Source organism: Oncorhynchus keta, unplaced genomic scaffold, assembly GCF_023373465.1.
Source record: "Oncorhynchus keta strain PuntledgeMale-10-30-2019 unplaced genomic scaffold, Oket_V2 Un_contig_14950_pilon_pilon, whole genome shotgun sequence".
In the NCBI taxonomy this organism is placed as follows: Eukaryota; Metazoa; Chordata; class Actinopteri; order Salmoniformes; family Salmonidae; genus Oncorhynchus; species Oncorhynchus keta.
In genome coordinates this window covers 264,563-287,852 of record NW_026279044.1, presented here as the reverse complement: position 1 = coordinate 287,852, position 23,290 = coordinate 264,563, and the positions used below count along the sequence as shown (strand labels likewise).

Here is a 23,290-nt window from a genome sequence, read left to right as displayed (position 1 = left end):
TGTGTTCTGAGCGAACTGATTCAACATGACTCATTCAAATCGCCAGGAACATTTTGCAGATAGTTCCAATACTCCTGATATAAATGACCCATTACCTCTGGGGCTACTAGCACTTTTCACAATGATTCGGCTTGAGCATTATGACATAGTGGTTGTAGATCACAGATGGTGGTAGTAGTAGTAGTAGCTAAGTAGTCGTGGTGCTGTGTTACAAATGCCGACAGGTAAGCTTGCGCATACTCAGACTCTTGGCTACACCTGTTGGCATAACGCTATCCCATTGCCCCCTCGTGGTTTCCAGTCGAATGCCTTTTCAGATAGGCATTGAAGAGCGTCAGAGCCTATCTGAACACAATTATTGACGCATTTTCAAAACATACAATGTAGCCTAGTATGAATGAATGATAAGCATACTGTAGGACTGGGTTATGGATGGCCACTGGTGATACAGGCATACAGAGGTAGCATGCCTATACTAGGCGATATCATCCCACGCAATAACCGATATTTTACCTTTTCTTATTGTCAGGTTATCCTCAGCCATTAAGCACCGCTGATAGACTTGTGTTTTGTAAGCTATAGCCTCATTACATGAATTTAAAACACTAGACATTGTGACTGTTTGATGCGAATACCTTACAGTTACATATAATAACCTGTATGACCAAACAGGATATCAAATCCGAAGCTGTGATCGTCACAGCGCTTCTTCATAAGAAAATAATCCGTTTTGAATGAGAAAAGTACATCACATTGAAAATAATTCATAAAAAAAAAGATAAATAGCCAGATAAATACTGAATCGACTCACCAACTCCGATTTTTTCCTCTTCTGTCGGTATCCACATCTTGGGATTTTTGTTATTTTCCCACCTGGAGACCAAGCCTCATTCTGTCGATATCGTGGGAGGATTTGGCTAAATGAAAGCTATAGGAATATCCCCGGCTCTTTATGTATCGAACGGGACTAGGCTACAACTCGTTAGAAATATAGGCTATTATAGGCAACAACATAGAATGGACCACCAATGTCTTCGCCCGCGGTTCCTTTATCCCCCGGTCTGCTCTGCTCGCTGTGTCTCCTAGTCACACAAGATGCAGTCTCGGTGTCCACCTACCCAATACACACGGTCATCTAAATCTCCAAACGCTATTGTTGCAGCAGCATCTCGATAGGAACGGGAATGTTTTTTTTTACGGTTTATTTATGTATTTCCAGGTTAGTCATTAGCCTGTGGTTCATTACCAAGTCGGATTCCCAATTATCAACAACGCTGTGATATCGGGTCCCCGCGATTGGGTTGAGTCAGACGATAATTAACACTCGTGATATTGTCCGCCGGTCCAAACTGGTATTGAGGGGCAAGACATTTTCAGAAAACTGCTATATACTGTAAGATGCGCCATCTTCATGGTCGTCACATGACTCGTTTTGTCAATACGGTTGTGTTAAGCATTTACAAATGTAAATTTGACTGTCGGAGCGCAACTGCATGGCAATTGCATCCATCACTAATTGCACTTTCACAGTCATGGGCAGCTACCTAGCTTCCACTGTGCCTTAAAATTGAATCTTCAGCTCCTGGGCTAAACCAAGCTGTCCATGCTATTACATCAGTTACTGGAACCAAGACTGAGATGTGGTAGGCTTTCCTTACAGGGTATGTCAAAAAATGTTTACAGAACCTCTTTATTAGTCTATATACACACTTAAAAAGGGATCTGCCAGGAGAATGTTATTTCAAATCAAATTGTATTGGTCACATGGCTAGCAAATGTTATTGCGAGTGTAGCAAACAGTGCATTAATATCTAACAATTACCTAACATACACAAATCAAAGGAATGGAATAAGAATATATACACAAATACATGGATGAGCATTGACAGAGCTGCATTGTTTCCTAGGAACGCGAAGCGAGGCGGCCATCTTTGTCAGCGCCGGAGGTTCAGTATATACATAGATGAGTAATGCCAGATATGTAAACAATATTAGTGGCATTATTAAAGTGACTAGTGATCCATTTATTAAAAGTGGCAAATGATTTCAAGTCTGTATGTAGGCAGCAGCCTCCCTGTGCTAGTGATGGCTGTTTAACAGTCAGATGGCCTTGAGATCTAAGCTGTTTTTCAGTCTTTCGGTCCCAGCTTTGATGCACCTGTACTGATCTCACCTTTTGGGGTTGTGGCGGGGTGAACAAGCAGTGGCTTGGGTGGTTGTCATCTTTGATGCTATTTTTGGCCTTCCTGTGACATCGGGAGCTGTAGCTGTCCTAGAGGGTAGGTAGTTTGAACCCTGTGATGCGTTGAGCAGACCGCACCACCCTCTGGAGAGCCGTATCAGGCAGTGATGCACCCCGACAGGATGTTCTCAATTGGGCATATGTCAAAGTTAAGGGTTTTAGGTGACAAGGCAAATTTCTTTAGCCTCCTGAGGTTGAAGAGGCGCTGTTGCGCATTCCACCTTCTCCACTGCTGTCCCGTTGATGTGGATAGGGGGGTGCTCCCTCAGCTGTTTCCTGAAGTCCACTCTCATCTCCTTTGTTTTGTTGACATTGAGTGAGAGGTTATTTTGCTGACACCACACTTCGAGTGCCCTCATCTCCTCCCTGTAGGCCGTCTTGTCATTGTTGGTAATCAAGTCCACTACTGTTGTGTCGTCTGCAAACTTGATTGAGTTGGAGGTGTGCATGGTCACGCAGTCATATGTGAACAGGGAGTACAAGAGGCGGCCTATGTTTAATGCATATTAATCAATCAGAAATGGAAAAAGGTGAACTTAATCTTATAGTCTATCAATCAACATACATCAATCAAACATGAGTAAAAGGGTCTGAAAACTTATGTAAATGTTTTTTTTTTCTTTGTTACTAAGGGGTATTGTGTGTAGATCGATAAGGGGAAAAAACACTTTAATCCATTTTAGAATAAGGCTGTAATCTAACAAAATGTGGAAAAAGTCAAAAGGTCTGAATACTTTACAAATGCACTGTATGTGTGAAATAATGAATGGAAAATATGAAATATGAATTTAAATATTGTACCTGACTAGTTCTGTCTTCTACAATTACTGTACAACGTAATCATATCAGCAAACATATCAGTGGGTTATTGAATCCAGTCAGCTTACTGCATTCAGAACGGCAGAGGGCTCAAAGAATGCGGTCTTCCTGCCAGTACTGAAACCCATTAAAGTCCTTGTGAAAATATATTTTGGGAAACACAATCTAATATTTTTGCCTTGAAAACCAGCACAGCTACCTGGAGTATAACATCATCCTCCTGCCGCCCTGGGTCAGAGCATGATATGCAGAATGTCATGCTGTACAGGGAGAACAAATATATTCCAGGTGAAATAACTTTACTGTACATAAATAAAGATTTATAAAAAATACAATGATCCGATGATTGAGTCTCAGAATGTTTGATGTGTACAGTCCTGGCCAAAAGTTGAGAATGACACAAATATTAATTTTCACCAAGTCTGCTTCCTCCGTTTTTATGATGGTATTTATGCATATACTCCAGAATATTATGAAGAGTGATCAGATGAATTGCAATTAATTGCAAAGTCCCTCTTTGCCATGCAAATTAACTGAATCTCAAAAAAAACATTTCCACTGTATTTCAGACCCGCCACAAAAGGACCAGCAGACATCATGTCAGTGATTCTCTCATTAACACAGGTGTGAGTGTTGACGAGGACAAGGCTGGAGATCACTGGCATACTGTTTGAGTTCGATTAACAGACAGGAAGCTTCAAAAGGAGGGTGGTGCTTGGAATCATTGTTCTTCCTCTGTCAACCATGCTTACCTGCAAGGAAACACGTGCCGTCATCATTGCTTTGCGCAAAAAGGGCTTCACAGGCAAGGATATTGCTGCCAGTAAGATTGCACCTAAATCAACCATTTATCGGATCATCAAGAACTTCACGGAGAGTGGTTCAATTGTTGTGAAGGCAGCTTCAGGGCGCCCAAGAAAGTCCAGCAAGCGCCAGGACCGTCTCCTAAAGTTGATTCAGCTGCGGGATCGGGGCACCACCAGGACAGAGCTTGCTCAGGAATGGCAGCAGGCAGGTGTGAGTGCCTCTGCACGCACAGTGAGGTGAAGACTTTTGGAAGATGGCCTGGTGTCAAGAAGGGCAGTAAAAGAAGCCACTTCTCTCCAGGAAAAACATCAGGGACAGACTGATATTCTGCAAAAAGGTACAGAGATTGGACTGCTGAGGACTGGGGTAAAGTCATTTCCTCTGATGAATCCCCTTTCTGATTGTTTGGGGCTTCTGGAAAAAAGCTTTTCCGGGTGAAGACAAGGTGAGCGCTACCATCAGTCCTGTGTCATGCCAACAGTAAAGCATCCTGAGACCATTCATGTGTGGCGTTGCTTCTCAGCCAAGGGAGTGGGCTCACTCACAATTTTGCCTAAGAACACAGCCATGAATAAAGAATGGTACCAACACATCCTCCGAGAACAACTTCTCCCAACCATTCAGGAACAGTTTGGTGACGAAAAATGCCTTTTCCAGCATGATGGAGCACCTTGCCATAAGGCAAAAGTGATAACTAAGTGGCTCGGGGAACAAAACATTGATATTTTGGGTCCATGGCCAGGAAACTCCCCAGACCTTTATCCCATTGAGAACTTCTGGTCAATCCTCAAGAGGCGGGTGGACAAACAAAACCCCACAAATTATGACAAACTCCAAGCATTGATTATGCAAGAATGGGTTGCCATCAGTCAGGATGTGGCCCAGAAGTTAATTGAAAGCATGCCAGGGTGGATTGCAGAGGTCTTGAAAAAGAAGGGTCAACACCGCAAATATTGACTCTTTGCATCAACTTCATGTAATTGTCAATAAAAGCCTTTGACACTTATGAAACGCTTGTAATTAAACTTCAGTATTCCATAGTAACATCTGACAGAAATATCTTAAGACACTGAAGCAGCAAACTGTGAAAAGTAATACTTGTGTCTTTCTCTAATCAGTTTGCAAATGATTTGTAATTATGTTCTGGCCCCCAACACTCAGCTAAAGAAAATAAAACCAGACCGTGGCTGAATCTAGTTGATGATCTAGTTGATGATCCCTGATCTAGCTTGACATTTGATTCCTATTCCTACTGACAAAAATAAGAACTGATGTCAACGCAATATAATTATGTTATGTTATAAAAATCTGGACCCCTACAAATCAGCCGGGCTAGACAATCTGGACCCTTTCTTTCTAAAATTATCTGCCGAAATTGTTGCCACCCCTATTACTAGCCTGTTCAACCTCTCTTTCGTGTCGTCTGAGATTCCCAAAGATTGGAAAGCTGCTGCTGTCATCCCCCTCTTCAAAGGGGGGGGACACTCTTGACCCAAACTGCTACAGACCTATATCTATCCTACCATGCCTTTCTACGGTCTTCGAAAGCCAAGTCAACAAACAGATTACCGACCATTTCGAATCTCACCATACCTTCTCTGCTATGCAATCTGGTTTCAGAGCTGGTCATGGGTGCACCTCAGCCACGCTCAAGGTCCTAAACGATATCTTAACCGCCATCGATAAGAAACATTACTGTGCAGCCGTATTCATTGATCTGGCCAAGGCCTTCGACTCTGTCAATCACCACATCCTCATCGGCAGACTCGAGAGCCTTGGTTTCTCAAATGATTGCCTCGCCTGGTTCACCAACTACTTCTCTGATAGAGTTAAGTGTGTCAAATTGGAGGGTCTGCTGTCCGGACCCCTGTCAGTCTATGGGGGTGCCACAGGGTTCAATTCTTGGACCGACTCTCTTCTCTGTATACATCAATGAGGTCGCTCTTGCTACCGGTGAGTCTCTGATCCACCTCTACGCAGACGACACCATTCTGTATACTTCCGGCCCTTCTTTGGACACTGTGTTAACAACCCTCCAGGCAAGCTTCAATGCCATACAACTCTCCTTCCGTGGCCTCCAATTGCTCTTAAATACAAGTAAAACTAAATGCATGCTCTTCAACCGATCGCTACCTGCACCTACCCGCCTGTCCAACATCACTACTCTGGACGGCTCGGACTTAGAATACGTGGACAACTACAAATACTTAGGTGTCTGGTTAGACTGTAAACTCTCCTTCCAGACCCATATCAAACATCTCCAATCCAAAGTTAAATCTAGAATTGGCTTCCTATTTTGCAACAAAGCATCCTTCACTCATGCTGCCAAACATACCCGTGTAAAACTGACCATCCTACCAATCCTCGACTTTGGCGATGTCATTTACAAAATAGCCTCCAATACCCTACTCAACAAATTGGATGCAGTCTATCACAGTGCAATCCATTTTGTCACCAAAGTCCCATATACTACCCACCATTGCAACCTGTACGCTCTCATTGGCTGGCCCTCGCTTCATACTCGTCGCCAAACCCACTGGCTCCATGTCTTCTACAAGACCCTGCTAGGTAAAGTCCCCCCTTATCTCAGCTCGCTGGTCACCATAGCATCTCCCACCTGTAGCACACGCTCCAGCAGGTATATCTCTCTAGTCACCCCCATAACCAATTCTTTCTTTGGCCGCCTCTCCTTCCAGTTCTCTGCTGCCAATGACTGGAACGAACTACAAAAATCTCTGAAACTGGAAACACTTATCTCCCTCACTAGCTTTTAGCACCAACTGTCAGAGCAGCTCACAGATTACTGCACCTGTACATAGCCCACCTATAATTTAGCCCAAACAACTACCTCTTTCCCAACTGTATTTAATTGATTTATTTTGCTCCTTTGCACCCCATTATTTTTATTTCTACTTTGCACATTCTTCCATTGCAAAACTACCATTCCAGTGTTTTACTTGCTATATTGTATTTACTTTGCCACCATGGCCTTTTTTGCCTTTACCTCCCTTCTCACCTCATTTGCTCACATTGTATTTAGACTTGTTTATACTGTATTATTGACTGTATGTTTGTTTTACTCCATGTGTAACTCTGTGTCGTTGTCTGTCGAACTGCTTTGCTTTATCTTGGCCGGGTCGCAATTGTAAATGAGAACTTGTTCTCAACTTGCCTACCTGGTTAAATAAAGGTGAAATAAAATAAAAAATAAATAAAATGTTTAACAGAATTGGTTAGTGACAGCCAGTGAGAGAAAATAGTATGGTAGAGTAGCGAAGTACATTCTGCACCATCTGGGAAAAGCCAACATGGTATTTTAGAACCTGTAACAGGGGCACAAGAACATTTTAAAAATTAAATTAACTTTAAAACATCAACCAAACTATACAGTGTGATTTTCTGGCTCTACTTTCATTGAAGTTGATACATAGAAGACATCTAATGAACGCTTTGATTGAAAGACCAATTTGTAAGTCGCTCTGGATAAGAGCGTCTGCTAAATGACTTAAATGTAAATGTAAGACCAATTTGTAAGTCGCTCTGGATAAGAGCGTCTGCTAAATGACTTAAATGTAAATGTAAGACGTTTTACAGATGTTATTGTACACAGTAGTTTAGTACCGTTTGCCCTAATAAGATTGGCTGAGGGAGTGTTTATCCCCCTGTCATACACACGTGCAAACAAGACATACGCAGATAAAATATATTCGGTCTCCCTCTCTCTTACACACACCACACACACACACACAATTCTCTGCTCAAACATAACAGACAGACACTATAAGCTACTTTATTATGGGCAGACACAGAATCAGTCCTCCATCCCAACTACTATATTCACACAGACAAGATAGCCTCCGCTTGCAACATCACCCACAGACAGAAAAATACATGTATTCCTATCTTAGACAAGATCATGCCTGTTTTCAGCATAACACAGACATCTCCCATGCACTACTCTAGCATGCTCATACAGAACAATACCTCATACACGCACACATTTTTAAATCACTTTTAATCAAAACAAGGTTGTTTTTAGAATGTTATGATCCCATTCTATAATTATCTAATAACATTACATAATCCAATTTAACATATGGTAACCAATGGTGATGCAACAGCACACTACTGAATTAGCTGATTATATAGCAAATAGCCCATGTCTGTAGACAGAGCATATAGTCTACAATAAATAGTGAAGTACGAAACAAGTGTGTGTATTATAATATCCATAAAATAGGCTTAAATTGGGAACGGCAAATGACTAAATCTATAGTACATTTCTGAGGTATATTCTATACGTTTATGTTCTGGTCGTGAACCCCTGGCTCCTACGTAAGTTAGAGATGAGTGAACTCTTCCACCACAGCAACTGAATTATAGCTTTTGGGTGCATGATGCAGGTCATATATGTTCACACCAGGGCGTTAATCTCTTAATGTCAGGGTATTCTAATTTAGGCCTAAAGATGACCGCACTCAATCTTTAAATTAAATGGGAGCAAAAATACTTTTAGATACATACTGTACAGAACATGTTTGTTATGGCTCGTTACAAGAGCGCCTCTAACAAAGAAATTAAGAGAGGCAGAAGGAAAATAATGAAATCAAAACTAGGAAAATATCATGATTCGGGAAGAAAAATCATGATATGTTGGCAATACATGAGAGACCATCCTACATTTGAATATTGACTGTCTCGTTAAAAAGTAGCAGCAACTGAATAATACAGCTGTGCACAATTTAATACTTACCAGGAATAGCTTCTAAAACCACCCTCCCTTCCACCCAACAAAGTTCAAGGTCAAAACCATAATCCAAACAAAACACACCTCAGCCAAAATACAGTGCACTTGTTTTGCATAGCCGGGGGAACGATTTTCATTGTTTTCAACGCTATCCCTATAACCGGCCTCACCGGCAGTTTTGAGGGTGGGATTCTGTGTTTTCCACCAGGCTCCTAAATCGCCAATCAAGTGCCAAATTCACCCACCCGGACATCCCTTAATGCAAAACATGTGCACCCAGTGTCAATGCATTATTTACAGTCAGCAACTAAAACATCATCCAATGCACTTCTGTCAGGGGTGTTCCATGAGAGGACCAAACAAATCCTAAGTGTTGTTATAATATATATATATATATAAATAATAGAACAGGTTGTAGGGAAATAACAACTGAATACCAAGCAATGTCCACTAATGAACCCCCCAAAAGATGTTAACCCAAAATGTAAGGTAAAGTTTGCTTTCTGTCTTACAATATAACATTTCCTGTGTGTAGACAGCATAAATCCAATGTTGATATCAAACACTCAAAATGTAAATCTAAGCCAAATTCATACACGGTGTAAAAAAAATTTAATGTCAGGCATCATTTAAGGCCTCGTTATGTAGACATACACCTACATCAATCAGGTGCCGACAATATTTGTAGAGTCCACGGTTTTACACTCACTAATGTGAGTACAGTTCCTAAATTGCCAGCATTCAGCATTTTTAAAGAGCACCATGTTTAATCCGTTATGATTACACAGTGAAACCCAGTGGTGTTGGTCATTGATGGCACTATTGTGTGTGTGGTGGCTTGGTCGTTAGTTACGTTTGTATTGTAGGTGGTGCAGTGGAGATGAACCTGAGGATATGGCTGGTTTAGCTCCACAGATTATCAGCTCTCTGTGTGGGTGTTTGTTTTTACAGTGGCGGCCTCAAGCAGCACCTTAGTCTTTAGCAGACCACATGGGAGCTGATGCAGTACAGAAAGCTTGAGTCAGCGAACACTCTGCCTTATCAATCCACAGAGAGATGTGGTTTCCTTCAGTTTCCCCATCTAAAACAGTCTACACATGACGGTGGTCATTCAGCATTCTAGAAAATGACCAATAGTCCATAAGGGGGGAAAACTTTGAAAAGAGCTTTAATGAAATCAACATTTTAAAAGAATCGGTCTTTGTTGTGTGTACCAGTTTTTTCCCCCACTCATCAAGCAAACTGTGTAATATAAAACTATATCATAAACAAATCTTCAGTTTTTTTTTTTTTTTTCAGGAATACCATTTCCGTGGAAACTTTTTGAAAGGCGGAACTTTCTTCTGACCCTCTACTTCGGACTCTCCAATCAGCTTCTCCCACTATTGCTCCTGGGCGGTAGGTGGACATTGGGACAATATTCCAAACTCGCAGTGCTGTCGGCTCTCGCAGTTCATTTCCCAAATCCCATCCTTCTTTCTCACCAACTGTACCTTACCGTCTTGTCTCATTAACAACTGAGTGTTCACCCACGGGAGAGCTCTCACTAGATGTCCGGACATGTTGTCCTAGTTTCTCGGTCCCAGACAACTCCTCACTCATTCAGGGACAGGATTATGTCATCCTCAAGGTCTGAGCTGTCTGCTGGGTTGACAGAAAGAAAGCAAAAACAGATTTAGAGGTCCGGGGAATAACGGCCCAGTATACTGTACAAGTCACGGTGCTAGAGTAAAAATGCCACAAAGTAGAAACCGGTCTCCTGCAACAGAATGTGTGAGGGTTCATCTCTGTTTTTCCTTACTCACTCTTTAAAGATGAAATGTCCACGCAGCAGTATAGTAACACTTTTTTGAAGCAATAATTTTGATAACAAGCTTCACAGAGAACAAGGACTATTTACAAAAAGGCAAGTAATAGCCGGCATACAAAACACTGATGCGCACCGTTAAAAAGAAGTATAATAAGTCTATGAACACCATCAATAAATCCATTATTTATTTTAGTCAGATCTAAATTAACATTATGGTAAGAAAATATATTTCAGAAGAACAGAATATGAGTTGGCCTACTGTATGTTCGTTAGCAGACATTTAGCAGACAAGATATGCTTATAAATCCTGTGCCATTATATGACTTTATAGTTAGAAGAATATAATTGAACTTAACTGAATAAAATAGTAATGGGAAAATATCCTTAAGTTTTGTGAATGCAGTGCCTTCAGAAAGTATTCAGACCATTTGACTTTTTACACTTTGTTACGTTACAGCTTTATTCTAAAAGGTATTAAATAAAATCTACACACAATACCCCATAATGACAAAACGAAGACAAGTTCAGACATTTTTGCAGATATAAAAATAAAAAAACGTATTTACATAAGTATTCAGACCCTTTGCTACGAGACTCAAAATTGAGCTCAGGTAAAGCTCCTGTTTCCACTGAGCATGGAATGTTTCTACAACTTGATTGAAGTCCACCTGTGGTAAATTCAATATAAAAAAGGTCCCACAGTGGACAGTGCATTTCAGAGCAAAAACCAAGCCATGAGGTCGAAGGAATTATCCGTAGAGCTCCGAGACAGGATTGTGTCAAGACACAGATCTGAAGAAGGGTACCAAAAACATTTCTGCAGCATTGAAGGTACCCAAGAACACAGTGGCCTCCATCATTCTTAAATGGAAGAAGTTCGGAAACACCAAGACTCTTCCTGGAGCTGGCGGCCCGGCCAAACTAAGAAACCGGGGGAGAAGGGCCTTGGTCTGGCAGTAAAAGGCACGACTGCCCACTTGGAATTTGACAAAAGGCACCTAAAGGACTCAGACCATGAGAAACAAGATTGGTCTGATGAAAGCAAGATTGTACTCTTTGGCCTGAATGCAAGCACTATGTCTGGAAAAACAATGTCACCATCCCTACCGTGAAACATGGTGGTGGTAGAATCATGCTGTGTGGATGTTTTTCAGCGGCAGGGACTGGGAAACTAGTCAGGATCGAGACAAAGATAAATGGAGCAAAGTAAAAAGAGATCCTTGATGAAAACTTGCTCTAGAGTGCTCAGGACCTCAGACTGGGGCGAAGGTTCACCTTCCAACAGGACAAAAACCCTAAGCACACAGCTAAGACAATGCAGGAGTGGCTTCGGGACAAGTCTCTGAATGTTCTAGAGTGGCCCAGCCAGAGCCTGGACTTGAACCCTTTCGAACATCTCTGGAGAGACCTGAAAATAGCTGTGCAGCAACACTCCCCATCCAACCTGACAGACCTTGAGAATCTGCAGAGAAGCATAGGAGAAACTCCCCAAATACAGGTGTGCCAAGCTTGTTATGTCATTCCGAAGACGACTCAAGGCTGTAATCGCTGCCAAAGGTTCTTCAAAATAGTACTGAGTAAAGGGTTTGAAATAGTTCAAGAATATTCCAAGATGGCGTAGCAGTCGGACATGTGTTTTTGTCTTGTCCCTTCCTGTCCCTTGTAAACATCGTTTTTCCTTTTTTTTCGTATACAATTTAACATTTTAATATCACTTTCCATCTACGGACTGAATATTTTTGTCCTGCAACCGCCTCACCCAATGTGGTACAGATCTTCTATTTTTATACTTAAGAACTCATCAACTCAAAAGCTACCAGCTAACTGGCTACTAGTTAGCCACGGCCTGCTAGCTGTCTAAAGTACATCAGACTGGAAGAGGCCCATCGGACAAATTCTTTGGCCACGATACCCAACATACGGAGCCCAGCTGATCCGTTGCCTGAACCGGAACCCCAACAGAAGCTAGCCAGCTAACTAGCTACTAGATAGTAGTCAGCTAGCCATTGCTAGGGGTCATCAGCCACCTCTAGCACGGACAACTCTCACCAGTCTGCACAGTGCGACTCAAACCAGAGCAAATCTGACAAACTTTTCTCCATATCTCCGAATTCCTACTGCAAGCTCTGAACCTTTTTTTTCCTTCACCTGGATCATCACAGCTAACTAGCTGCTATTCGAGGGGCCACTCCTGGCTAACGTCACTGTCCCAAAGAAGAACCAATTAGCCTGGAGCTAGCCTTGCCTGGCCCATCTCCCGGCTAGCTAAAGAGGTCCATCAGCCACTACTATACCTTTTTTTGATAACTGGCTTGGATCCCCGCCGACTCATCACGACTGGACCACCGACGTGATTCGCCCGGTGGGGTTTTTCCTCAACTGGCTCCGCCGTCGCTTTGTCCCCTGAAATCCCATCCACTAGCATGCTAGCCGCGGCCTGCTGGCTGTCCAGAGCACATCGGCCTGTTAGCTTAAGAGGCCCACCGAACAAATTCTTTGGCCACTATACCTATTCTGCCAATTGGCATGCCGATGTAATAGCACGAGGGGGCCACAACAGACGTCCCTCCAAGGCCCTTCTGTTAGCTTGCTAGCCCCGGCCCGCAAGCTGCCTGAAGCCTCTCGCTAACGTCAATATGCCTTGTCCATTGCTGTTTTGGTTAGTATTTATTGCCTTATTTCACTGTAGAGCCTCTGCTCTAGCCCTGCTCAATAAGATTTATTTAGTTTACACTTTAGTTCCACCTCCCACACATGCGGTAATATCACCTGGTTTAAATGATATTTGTAGGGACAATAGCTCTTTCATCGTCACACTATGCACAGGTTTACCCCCACTGTATTCACATCCTACCATACCTTTGTCTGTACATTATGCCTTGAATCTATTCTACCGTGCCCAGAAAACTGCTCCTTTCACTCTCTGTTCTGAATGTACTAGACAACCAGTTATTTTAGCCTTTAGCCATACCCTTATCCTACTCCTCCTCTGGTGATGTGGAGGTTAATCCAGGCACTGCAGTACCTAGCTCCACTCCCAGGCGCTATGATTTGCTGACTTCTGTATCCATAAAATCCTTGGTTTCGTGCATGTTAACATTCGAAGCCTCTCCCCTAAGTTTGTTTTATTCAATGCCCTAGCACACTCTGCCAACCCGGATGTGCTAGCCGTGTCTGAATCCTGGCTCAGGAAGACCCCCAAAAACCCTGAAATTTCCATCCCTAACTTTAAAATTTTCTGACAAGATAGAACTCCCACTCATTAAAATTATCTCCCAAAATTTTTGCAACCCCTATTACTAGCCTGCTCAACCTCTTTCGTATCGTCTGAGATTCCCATAGATTGGAAAGCTGCCGCTGTCATCCCCCTATTCAAAGGGGGAGACACTAGACCCAAATTGCTACATACATCTATCCTACCCTGCCTTTCTAAGGTCTTCGAAAGCCAAGTCAACAAACAGATTACCAACCATTTCCAATCACATCGTACCGTCTCCGCTATGCAATCTGGTTTCAGAGCTGGTCATGGATGCACCTCAGCCACGCTCAAGGTCCTAAACGATATCATAACCGCCATCGATAAGAGACATTACTGTGCAGCTGTATTCATCGACCTGGCTAAGGCTTTCAACTCTATCAATCCCCATATTCTTATTGGCAGACTCAACCGCCTTGGTTTCTCAAATGATTGCCTCGCCTGGTTCACCAACTACTTCTCTGATAGAGCTCAGTGTGTCAAATCAGAAGGCATGTTGTCCGGACCTCTTGCAGTCTCTATGGCAGTGCCACAGGTTTCAATTCTCGGGCAGACTCTTCTCTGTATATATCAATGATGTTGCTCTCGCTGCTGGTGATTCTCTGATCCACCTCTACGCAGACAACACCATTCTGTATACTTCTGGCCCTTCTTTGGACACAAAACTAACCTCCAGACGAACGTCAATGCCATACAACTCTCCTTCCGTGGCCTCCAATTGCTCTAAAATGCAAGTAAAACTAAATGCATGCTCTTCAACCGATCACTGCCCGCACCCTGCCCACCCATCCACCATCACTACCCTAGACGGTTCTAACTTAGAATACATGGACAACTACAAATACCTAGGTGTCTGGCAAGACTGTAAACTCTCCTTCCACTCACATTAAGCATCTCCAATCCATCCAGCATCCTTCATGCTGCTAAACATACCCTCGTAAAACTGACCATCCTACCGATCCTCAACTTCAGCGATGTCATCTGTAAAATAGCCTCCAACACTCTACTCAACAAATTGGGTGCAGTCTCACACTGCCATCTGTTTTGTCACCAAAGCCCCATATATTACCCACCACTGCGACCTATACGCTCTCGTTGGCTGGCCCTCGCTTCATACTCGTCGCCAAACCCACTGGCTCCAGGTCATCTACAAGTCTCTGCTAGGTAAAGCCCCGCCTTATCTCAGCTCACTGGTCACCATAGCAGCACCCACCCGCAGCACGTGCTCCAGCAGGTATATCTCACTGGTCACCCCCAAAGCCAATTCTTCCTTTGGCAGCCTTTCCTTCCAGTTCTCTGCTGCCAATGACTGGAATGAACTGCAAAAATCACTGAAGCTGGAGACCCATATCTCCCTCACTAGCTTTAAGCACCAGCTGTCAGAGCAGCTCACAGATCACTGCACATAGCCCATCTGTAAACAGCCCATCCAACTACCTCATCTCCATACTATATTTATTTATCTTGCTCCTTTGCACCCTAGTAACACTACTTGCACATTAATCTTCTACACATCTACCATTCCAGTGTCTAATTGCTATATTCTAATTACTTTGCCACCAAGGTCTATTTATTGCCTTACCTCATTTGCACTCACTGTATATAGATTTTTATTTTTTCTACTGTATTATTGACTGTATGCATGTATGTTTGTTTATTTATTCCATGTGTAACTGATGTTGAGTGTCGAACTGCGGTGCTTTATCTTGGGACGGTCGCAGTTGTAAATGAGAACTTGTTCTCAACTAGCCTACCTGGTGAAATAAAAAGCTGAAAAAAATGTATTTTATTTTTAATACATATGCAAAAATGTCTAAAAAACAAACAGTTTTTGTTTTGTCATTATGGGGTATTGTATATACAGTGGGGCAAAAAAGTATTTAGTCAGCCACCAATTGTGTAAGTTCTCCCACTTAAAAAGATGAGGCCAAACCTTGACCCAGAAAATATAAAAAACTATCGGCCTATATCGAATCTTCCATTCCTCTCAAAGATTTTAGAGAAGGCTGTTGCGCAGCAACTCACTGCCTTCCTGAAGACAAACAATGTATACGAAATGCTTCAGTCTGGTTTTAGACCCCATCATAGCACTGAGACGGCACTTGTGAAGGTGGTAAATTACATTTTAATGGCATCGGACCGAGGCTCTGCATCTGTCCTCGTGCTCCTAGACCTTAGTGCTGCTTTTGATACCATCGATCACCACATTCTTTTGGAGAGATTGGAAACCCAAATTGGTCTACACGGACATGTTCTGGCCTGGTTTAGGTCTTATCTGTCGGAAAGATATCAGTTTGTCTCTGTGAATGGTTTGTCCTCTGACAAATCAACTGTAAATTTCGGTGTTCCTCAAGGTTCTGTTTTAGGACCACTATTGTTTTCACTATATATTTTACCTCTTGGGGATGTTATTCGAAAACATAATGTAAACTTTCACTGCTATGCGGATGACACACAGCTGTACATTTCAATGAAACATGGTGAAGCCCCAAAATTGCCCTCGCTAGAAGCATGTGTTTCAGACATAAGGAAGTGGATGGCTGCAAACTTTCTACTATTAAACTCGGACAAAACAGAGATGCTTGTTCTAGGTCCCAAGAAACAAAGAGATCTTCTGTTGAATCTGACAATTAATCTTAATGGTTGTACAGTCGTCTCAAATAAAACTGTGAAGGACCTCGGCGTTACTCTGGACCCTGATCTCTCTTTTGAAGAACATATCAAGACCATTTCGAGGACAGCTTTTTTCCATCTACGTAACATTGCAAAAATCAGAAACTTTCTGTCCAAAAATGATGCAGAAAAATTAATCCATGCTTTTGTCACTTCTAGGTTAGACTACTGCAATGCTCTATTTTCCGGCTACCCGGATAAAGCACTAAATAAACTTCAGTTAGTGCTAAATACGGCTGCTAGAATCCTGACTAGAACCAAAAAATTTGATCATATTACTCCAGTGCTAGCCTCTCTACACTGGCTTCCTGTCAAAGCAAGGGCTGATTTCAAGGTTTTACTGCTAACCTACAAAGCATTACATGGGCTTGCTCCTACCTACCTCTCCGATTTGGTCCTGCCGTACATACCTACACGTACGCTACGGTCACAAGACGCAGGCCTCCTAATTGTCCCTAGAATTTCTAAGCAAACAGCTGGAGGCAGGGCTTTCTCCTATAGAGCTCCATTTTTATGGAACGGTCTGCCTACCCATGTCAGAGACGCAAACTCGGTCTCAACCTTTAAGTCTTTACTGAAGACTAATCTCTTCAGTGGGTCATATGATTGAGTGTAGTCTGGCCCAGGAGTGGGAAGGTGAACGGAAAGGCTCTGGAGCAACGAACCGCCCTTGCTGTCTCTGCCTGGCCGGTTCCCCTCTTTCCACTGGGATTCTCTGCCTCTAACCCTGTTACGGGGGCTGAGTCACTGGCTTGCTGGGGCTCTCTCGTGCCGTCCCTGGGGGGGTGCGTCACCTGGGTGTGTTGATTCACTGTTGTGGTCGGCCTGTCTGGGTTGGCGCCCCCCTTGGGTTGTACCGTGGCGGAGATCTTTGTGGGCTATACTCGGCCTTGTCTCAGGATGGTAAGTTGGTGGTTGAAGATATCCCTCTAGTGGTGTGGGGGCTGTGCTTTGGCAAAGTGGGTGGGGTTATATCCTTCCTGTTTGGCCCTGTCCGGGGTGTCCTCGGATGGGGCCACAGTGTCTCCTGACCCCTCCTGTCTCAGCCTCCAGTATTTATGCTGCAGTAGTTTATGTGTCGGGGGCTAGGGTCAGTTTGTTATATCTGGAGTACTTCTCCTGTCCTATTCGGTGTCCTGTGTGAATCTAAGTGTGCGTTCTCTAATTCTCTCCTTCTCTCTTTCTTTCTCTCTCTCGGAGGACCTGAGCCCTAGGACCATGCCCCAGGACTACCTGACATGATGACTCCTTGCTGTCCCCAGTCCACCTGGCCATGCTGCTGCTCCAGTTTCAACTGGCCTGGGCCCTAGGACCATGTCCCAGGACTACCTGACATGATGACTCCTTGCTGTCCCCAGTCCACCTGGCCATGCTGCTGCTCCAGTTTCAACTGTTCTGCCTTACTATTATTCAACCATGCTGGTCATTTATGAACATTTGAACATCTTGGCCACGTTCTGTTATAATCTCCACCCGGCACAGCCAGAAGAGGACTGGCCACCCCACATATGCTCTCTCTAATTCTCTCTTTCTTTCTCTCTCTCGGAGGACCTGAGCCCTAGGACCGTGCCCCAGGACTACCTGACATGATGGCTCCTTGCTGTCCCCAGTCCACCTGACTGTGCTGCTGCTCCAGTTTCAACTGTTCTGCCTTATTATTATTCGACCATGCTGGTCATTTATGAACATTTGAACATCTTGGTCATGTTCTGTTATAATCTCTACCCGGCACAGCCAGAAGAGGACTGGCCACCCCACATAGCCCGGTTCCTCTCTAGGTTTCGTCCTAGGTTTTGGCCTTTCTAGGGAGTTTTTCCTAGCCACCGTGCTTTTACACCTGCATTGTTTGCTGTTTGGGGTTTTAGGCTGGGTTTCTGTACAGCACTTTGAGATATCAGCTGATGTACGAAGGGCTATATAAATACATTTGATTTGATTTGATCTGTAATTTTCATCATAGGTACACTTCAACTATGACAGACAAAATGAGGAAAACAAAATCCAGAAAATCACCCAGCACAACCAATGAAACAACATCATCGCCTAGGCCTATTCATTCTCTCCCACTCATGGATCTGCATTTTTGAGTGTAGGATAAGGTAACCAGTCCATCCAGTATGCATAATAATACAGTCCACACTCAAAGGCTAAAATCAGTTTTGTTTTATGTTTTTCTGCCATGCGTAATGTGCAGTAGGACATGTATTGTGTAATAGCTAAATAATAATTTTAATTCAGTTATATTGGCTTGGGCTCATAAGCCTATGCATAAGCTCTAATATGTGTACGGGTTATTTGAATTAATCGTCACCTTAGAAAGCACTGTCCATTTCGTTATATTAGGCTTTGAAACAACATACACAACCATGTTTTACACGGTTTCAAGCTGGTGTTGAACCTCGCTCTTCAATTTGATCATCACAGTGAGTTGAGTTTTAAAAGTGTGATAGACCTACTGTTTTGATGATAAGTGTTTAATGTTATTTTTTGATTGCATTTGCATTGTTGTCAGAGTGGTTAGAGGGACCATAGAGCCCTGAGTACCAGGCCATTAGGACCTGATGGTAGTTCACAAGTTGGGTACTACCAAAGCATGTCCAGGGTCCATAAAGAAGAAGAATGGAATTTTACTGTGGTCGTGACCCATGACTGCCGGTAATCTGGTCACCGCAACAGCCCTAAATTAACCTATATATTTTTATATAGAGAATTAGCAATGACCAAAATAAAAGCTAGGCAGTCAGGGAGATTCTAAAATTGTTTTTGTGTATGCATGACTGACTGGTTTCATGTGTACGATGTGAATGTGTTGGCAATCCTCTTCGTACAGTAATGCCAAAGGAACATTTCCATCCTGGATGGACAATAAAGTTGCATTCTATTAATAAACATAAATGGCTATGACGTCTATGGCTCTTAAACTCAACTCTTGACCTTCGAAGCTAGTTCCACTGGCGTTTTTTCATTGTTCCCCTCTAATCACAGACTGATTTAAACCTGGCACACCAGGTGGGTGCAATTAATTATCAAGCAGAACAGAGAACCAGCAGGCTCCGGACCTCATAGGGTAAGAGTGGAATGCCCGTTTTATGTAATTATTTAAAAAACATTATGTATCCTCGCCCTTATGACAGAAGGTTAAAGTTCAATGTTACCACAAACTTCAACCCTGCCCGGTCCTTCATCCAATGCTGTACCTAGATGAGTGCGTGGCTGAGGGATACACTGACAACTGTTACTCACTGTTATCCAGGGCAAGGTCCCCATCTTCCTCATCCGAGTCATCGTCATCATCCCCCTCAAGCAGACGAGCTACCTCTTCATCGTCAGAGGGAGAGAATTCATTGTTCCCATCTTCCTCGTCCTCTCCTCCATTTTCATTTTCCAGCTCGGCAACCAGTGGGTCTGTGTCGATGTCGTCATCAGAGTCATCTTCATCATCATCGTCATCCTCTTGATCGTCATCCTCCTGATAGGGGACAAGTGTTCCAGAAGAACCAGATCTTATATTTTGATATTTAGGCTGGATTACTTGCAATAAAAAAAAAATCTGGCACAACCAACCAATAATCAATGCCAATGTTAGCAATTGGTTATTTGATGGATTATCAACCAACATAACACAAGAGGGGGCGCTTTGTGAAGGGGTACGTTGGGTCCTTTACCTGATCTTCCTCATCCTCCTCCTCCTCAGCCAGTCTCTGGCGTCCCACCTCGTACAGTCTGCACACCGTGTCTGTGTTGACCGAGTCTTGGTTCTGGAGGGGAAACACACAGAAGGTCTGGCAAAAGTTGTATGTCTCAATAATACTAAGCCCCACCACCACTAAACTCAATATCTGACTAAACAAAGTGGGGTATGTGATTCAGCTTTATCGAGTAATCTAACATATGACAGAAGATGGACCTCGATCACAGCCAGGTAGCAGTCCTTAGTATCCGTGCAGAGGTCAAATATATTCCTCTTCACGTCGATGGTGGCTGGGGGGGGAAATAATAAACCTCTCATATGACTTCACAATATTGAAAGGAGTTGATACAGGAAGAATAAACTATTTTGTAAAGAGTCCATTTGAAAAAAGCTAATCCGACTCCATTTCTAACACATGAAGCTGTAGTTTTACAAAACTAGTGTTTCCCAGATGGTAGGTCAGGACAGGGGCCACTATTGAGTCATGCCTGGGTTGCAATTTAAAATAGGTTAGTCTACTTCTGATAAATGCAAGGCCCTAGGGACTGTTGTGACAGTGTGTCTTAGAGCAGTCTTACCAATGGGTTTGTAGTCAGTGGCGTTGAACGTCCTGAAGGAGGAGCCAAAGGGAGTCTTCATCTGCATTTCCAATAGATCGTCCTCATTATCTGCCTGTAGCATCGCTGGAAAAACAACATTAGGGTTACGTTTCCTGTACACGCCACAACTAGAGCAAATCTGGCCAGACCGATGGACATGGACCCATGGTTCTGGCTACTAAACAGAGTGGTGTAGGTGCGTGTGTGGGCAGAGCCTTCATGGCATCCACATGGCCCTAGGTAAGAGTTGGGGTCAATTCCATTTCTATTCAGTCAAAGCAAAAAAAGTGAATAGGAATTCCAATGAAAGAATTGAAAAATGCTGCTTGAAAATAGGCATTGCTCAATTCTGGTACCATAGGGCCACATTGCGGAAAACACAGAACAGAACGGAATTCAACAATGTTCCAGAATGTATTAAACGTAGTAGGAAAGCAACTAAATGTAGTGAACCAATTAGAAAATACATTAATTTGCCCAAGTTCATCATAATAAAATGCATTTGTGATTTGTATTTTCCAGCATGTTTTGGAAACGGCACAGGAATGCCCGTCTGTGCGTGTTGTGTGCAGTGCGTTTGCATGTCTAGTCTACACTTTGAAGATGTGAAGGTTTTCCCCAAAAAAACACTCCATGAAATGTTAGACATTAAAGCCTACCTAGCAGAATGATATCATGCTCATTTGCATCAATCAAGGCCATTCGTTTAGCAAACTCAAGAACCACATGGTCTCCATCTGATGCTCACTTCTTTAAGAATATTTTAAAGATAAATACACAATGCAGAGGACTAAAGGTCAAGAGGACTGAAGGTCAATAGAGTACTAACGATCAAAGGAAAGTGTTTTTTCTGTAATAGGGAATTAATGAGCAATGGGTCAGAGACATGGGAGGAATTTGTCTATACATTAAGCCTGAAATAGGATACTTATTTGGCCATTGTAACAGTTTAATTGCAAGGAATTCCAATTGGTCAACCACAGGCTTGGGTTGGGTAAAATAAACTACATCCTCTCCATTTGCTCTGTGTTGAGAATCACTGAGGAGAGTCACTGAGGAAAGGGGAGAATGAACATCTCCCTCTCAGCATAACATCTATGATTTGTCCTCTTTGAATAAACCCATTCTTCTCTACCTGATCTGCGTTGGAATCTGTGTTATTGAAGAGTTAACATCAACTGTTAACACTTCGATTAAAACGGGTATATCCCCTCCCAATTACAATGATTATATATATTTTTTTATGTTCTATTAAAAAGTGAGATGTGAAAAGATTACCAAAAAAAAGACAGATATACAACTAAATTTGGGGAAAATGTAATGAATTTTGGCAATGCGAGGATCCATGATCACAAAATAACACGAGTTGCATACGTACAAACTGCATGGATGTACGTATGGGTGGATAAAGAGATTGTATGAGACGAGTGATACTGCTGCTCGAGTGGCACTGCTGTGGTTGGCTACATCTTGGCCTCCACATGGCTCAGGCTACGGAGACACTCGAGTGATTATGGATGTGGGTGGATCCATCATGGCCTCCCTGTGGCTCTGGCTGTGAGGTGGTGTGAACCAGCTGGTGCTCTCCTCTGCCAGCTCAGGGCACAGCCTCCTGGCCATATGGTTTAGTGGGGCAGTGTAGCATCGAACACACCTCTACATGTGCCTCCAATACTTGAGAAATACACAACCCCCAAGCACTCACCTTTTTACACACATCTATAAAGTGCTAGCTGTTCAGCAGGTGAAATTGGATTAATCTCGCTGACACAGGATACAGTACTGTATTTCCCATCATGCAGTGAGTTCAGTCCTCACCTCCGTAGATGACCGTGCCGTTGTTGTTGAAGACGATCCTGCACTGGTCCAGAGCTGGCACTGTGTGGAGCAGGTGGAAGGTCCGCAGGTCCCACTGCCGACACGCTCATTAAGAAATCACAATGTCACATCACTTTCACTATAATGTAATGACTATTTTTTCAATTCATTTGGTGTTGGGGTATTTTACTGGATCTACACAACAGATGACATGTGACAAACTAATCTTGACACGAGGACACTTTTGAGGCTTGATAACATCTTACCAACTGGTGTAGGCGAAGTACCGACAACTGAGCATTGGGAATACTCTTTAAAAATGTATTATTACTGTTGTACAGTAAGTGAGTAAAGGATACAATCTCAGTGTTGACAATGAGCTCCAGGCCATTGGGGTGGAACACTCCGCTGATGTTCATGTTGAACTTGTCAAACTTGTGGATGGCCTGAGCTGAGCGCACATCCCACAGCACGCCGTCGTTCAGCACCAGGTCGTCGGTGGGGTTAAAGGTTGCACAGTTCCTCTTGTAGTTGTTGGACAGGTCCGGGTAGTGGAGGGTGAGGGTCTTCTGCCCTGTCTGGATGTCGTAGATCTGAGACCCAAAGACGATGACATGATTTCAGCTTATACACAGAGTATAGAAAACATGAAGAACACATGCTCATTCCATGACAGACTGACCAGGTGAAAGCTATGATCCCTTGACGTCACTTGTTAAATCCACTTCAACAAAGGATTTTTAAGCCTTGAGACATTAATTATGTGTATGCCATTCAGAGGGTGAATGGGCAAGACATGATTTAAGTGCCTTTGAACGGTGTATGGTA

General features: G+C 43.1%; 1 protein-coding gene across 10 annotated transcripts in view; it reads right to left on the bottom strand.

Moving 5' to 3' along the window:
* LOC118361127 (DDB1- and CUL4-associated factor 1-like) overlaps positions 1–23,290 on the bottom strand; it is a 92,896-nt gene that overhangs the window by 57,467 nt on the left and 12,139 nt on the right. For 7 of the 10 annotated variants that reach the window (XM_052502026.1, XM_052502028.1, XM_052502029.1 and 4 more), the window contains 6 exons: positions 22,822–23,055; positions 22,463–22,556; positions 20,624–20,728; positions 20,262–20,335; positions 20,020–20,112; positions 19,598–19,823 (listed from right to left, as the gene is read on the bottom strand). In XM_052502026.1, the coding sequence (XP_052357986.1) occupies positions 19,598–19,823; positions 20,020–20,112; positions 20,262–20,335; positions 20,624–20,728; positions 22,463–22,556; positions 22,822–23,055 (826 nt within the window). Of the gene's footprint in view, positions 1–811; positions 1,364–7,642; positions 10,260–19,597; positions 19,824–20,019; positions 20,113–20,261; positions 20,336–20,623; positions 20,729–22,462; positions 22,557–22,821; positions 23,056–23,290 lie in introns of those variants that run through there. The other 3 variants (XM_035741388.2, XM_035741387.2, XM_052502033.1) reach the window with 3 other exon arrangements.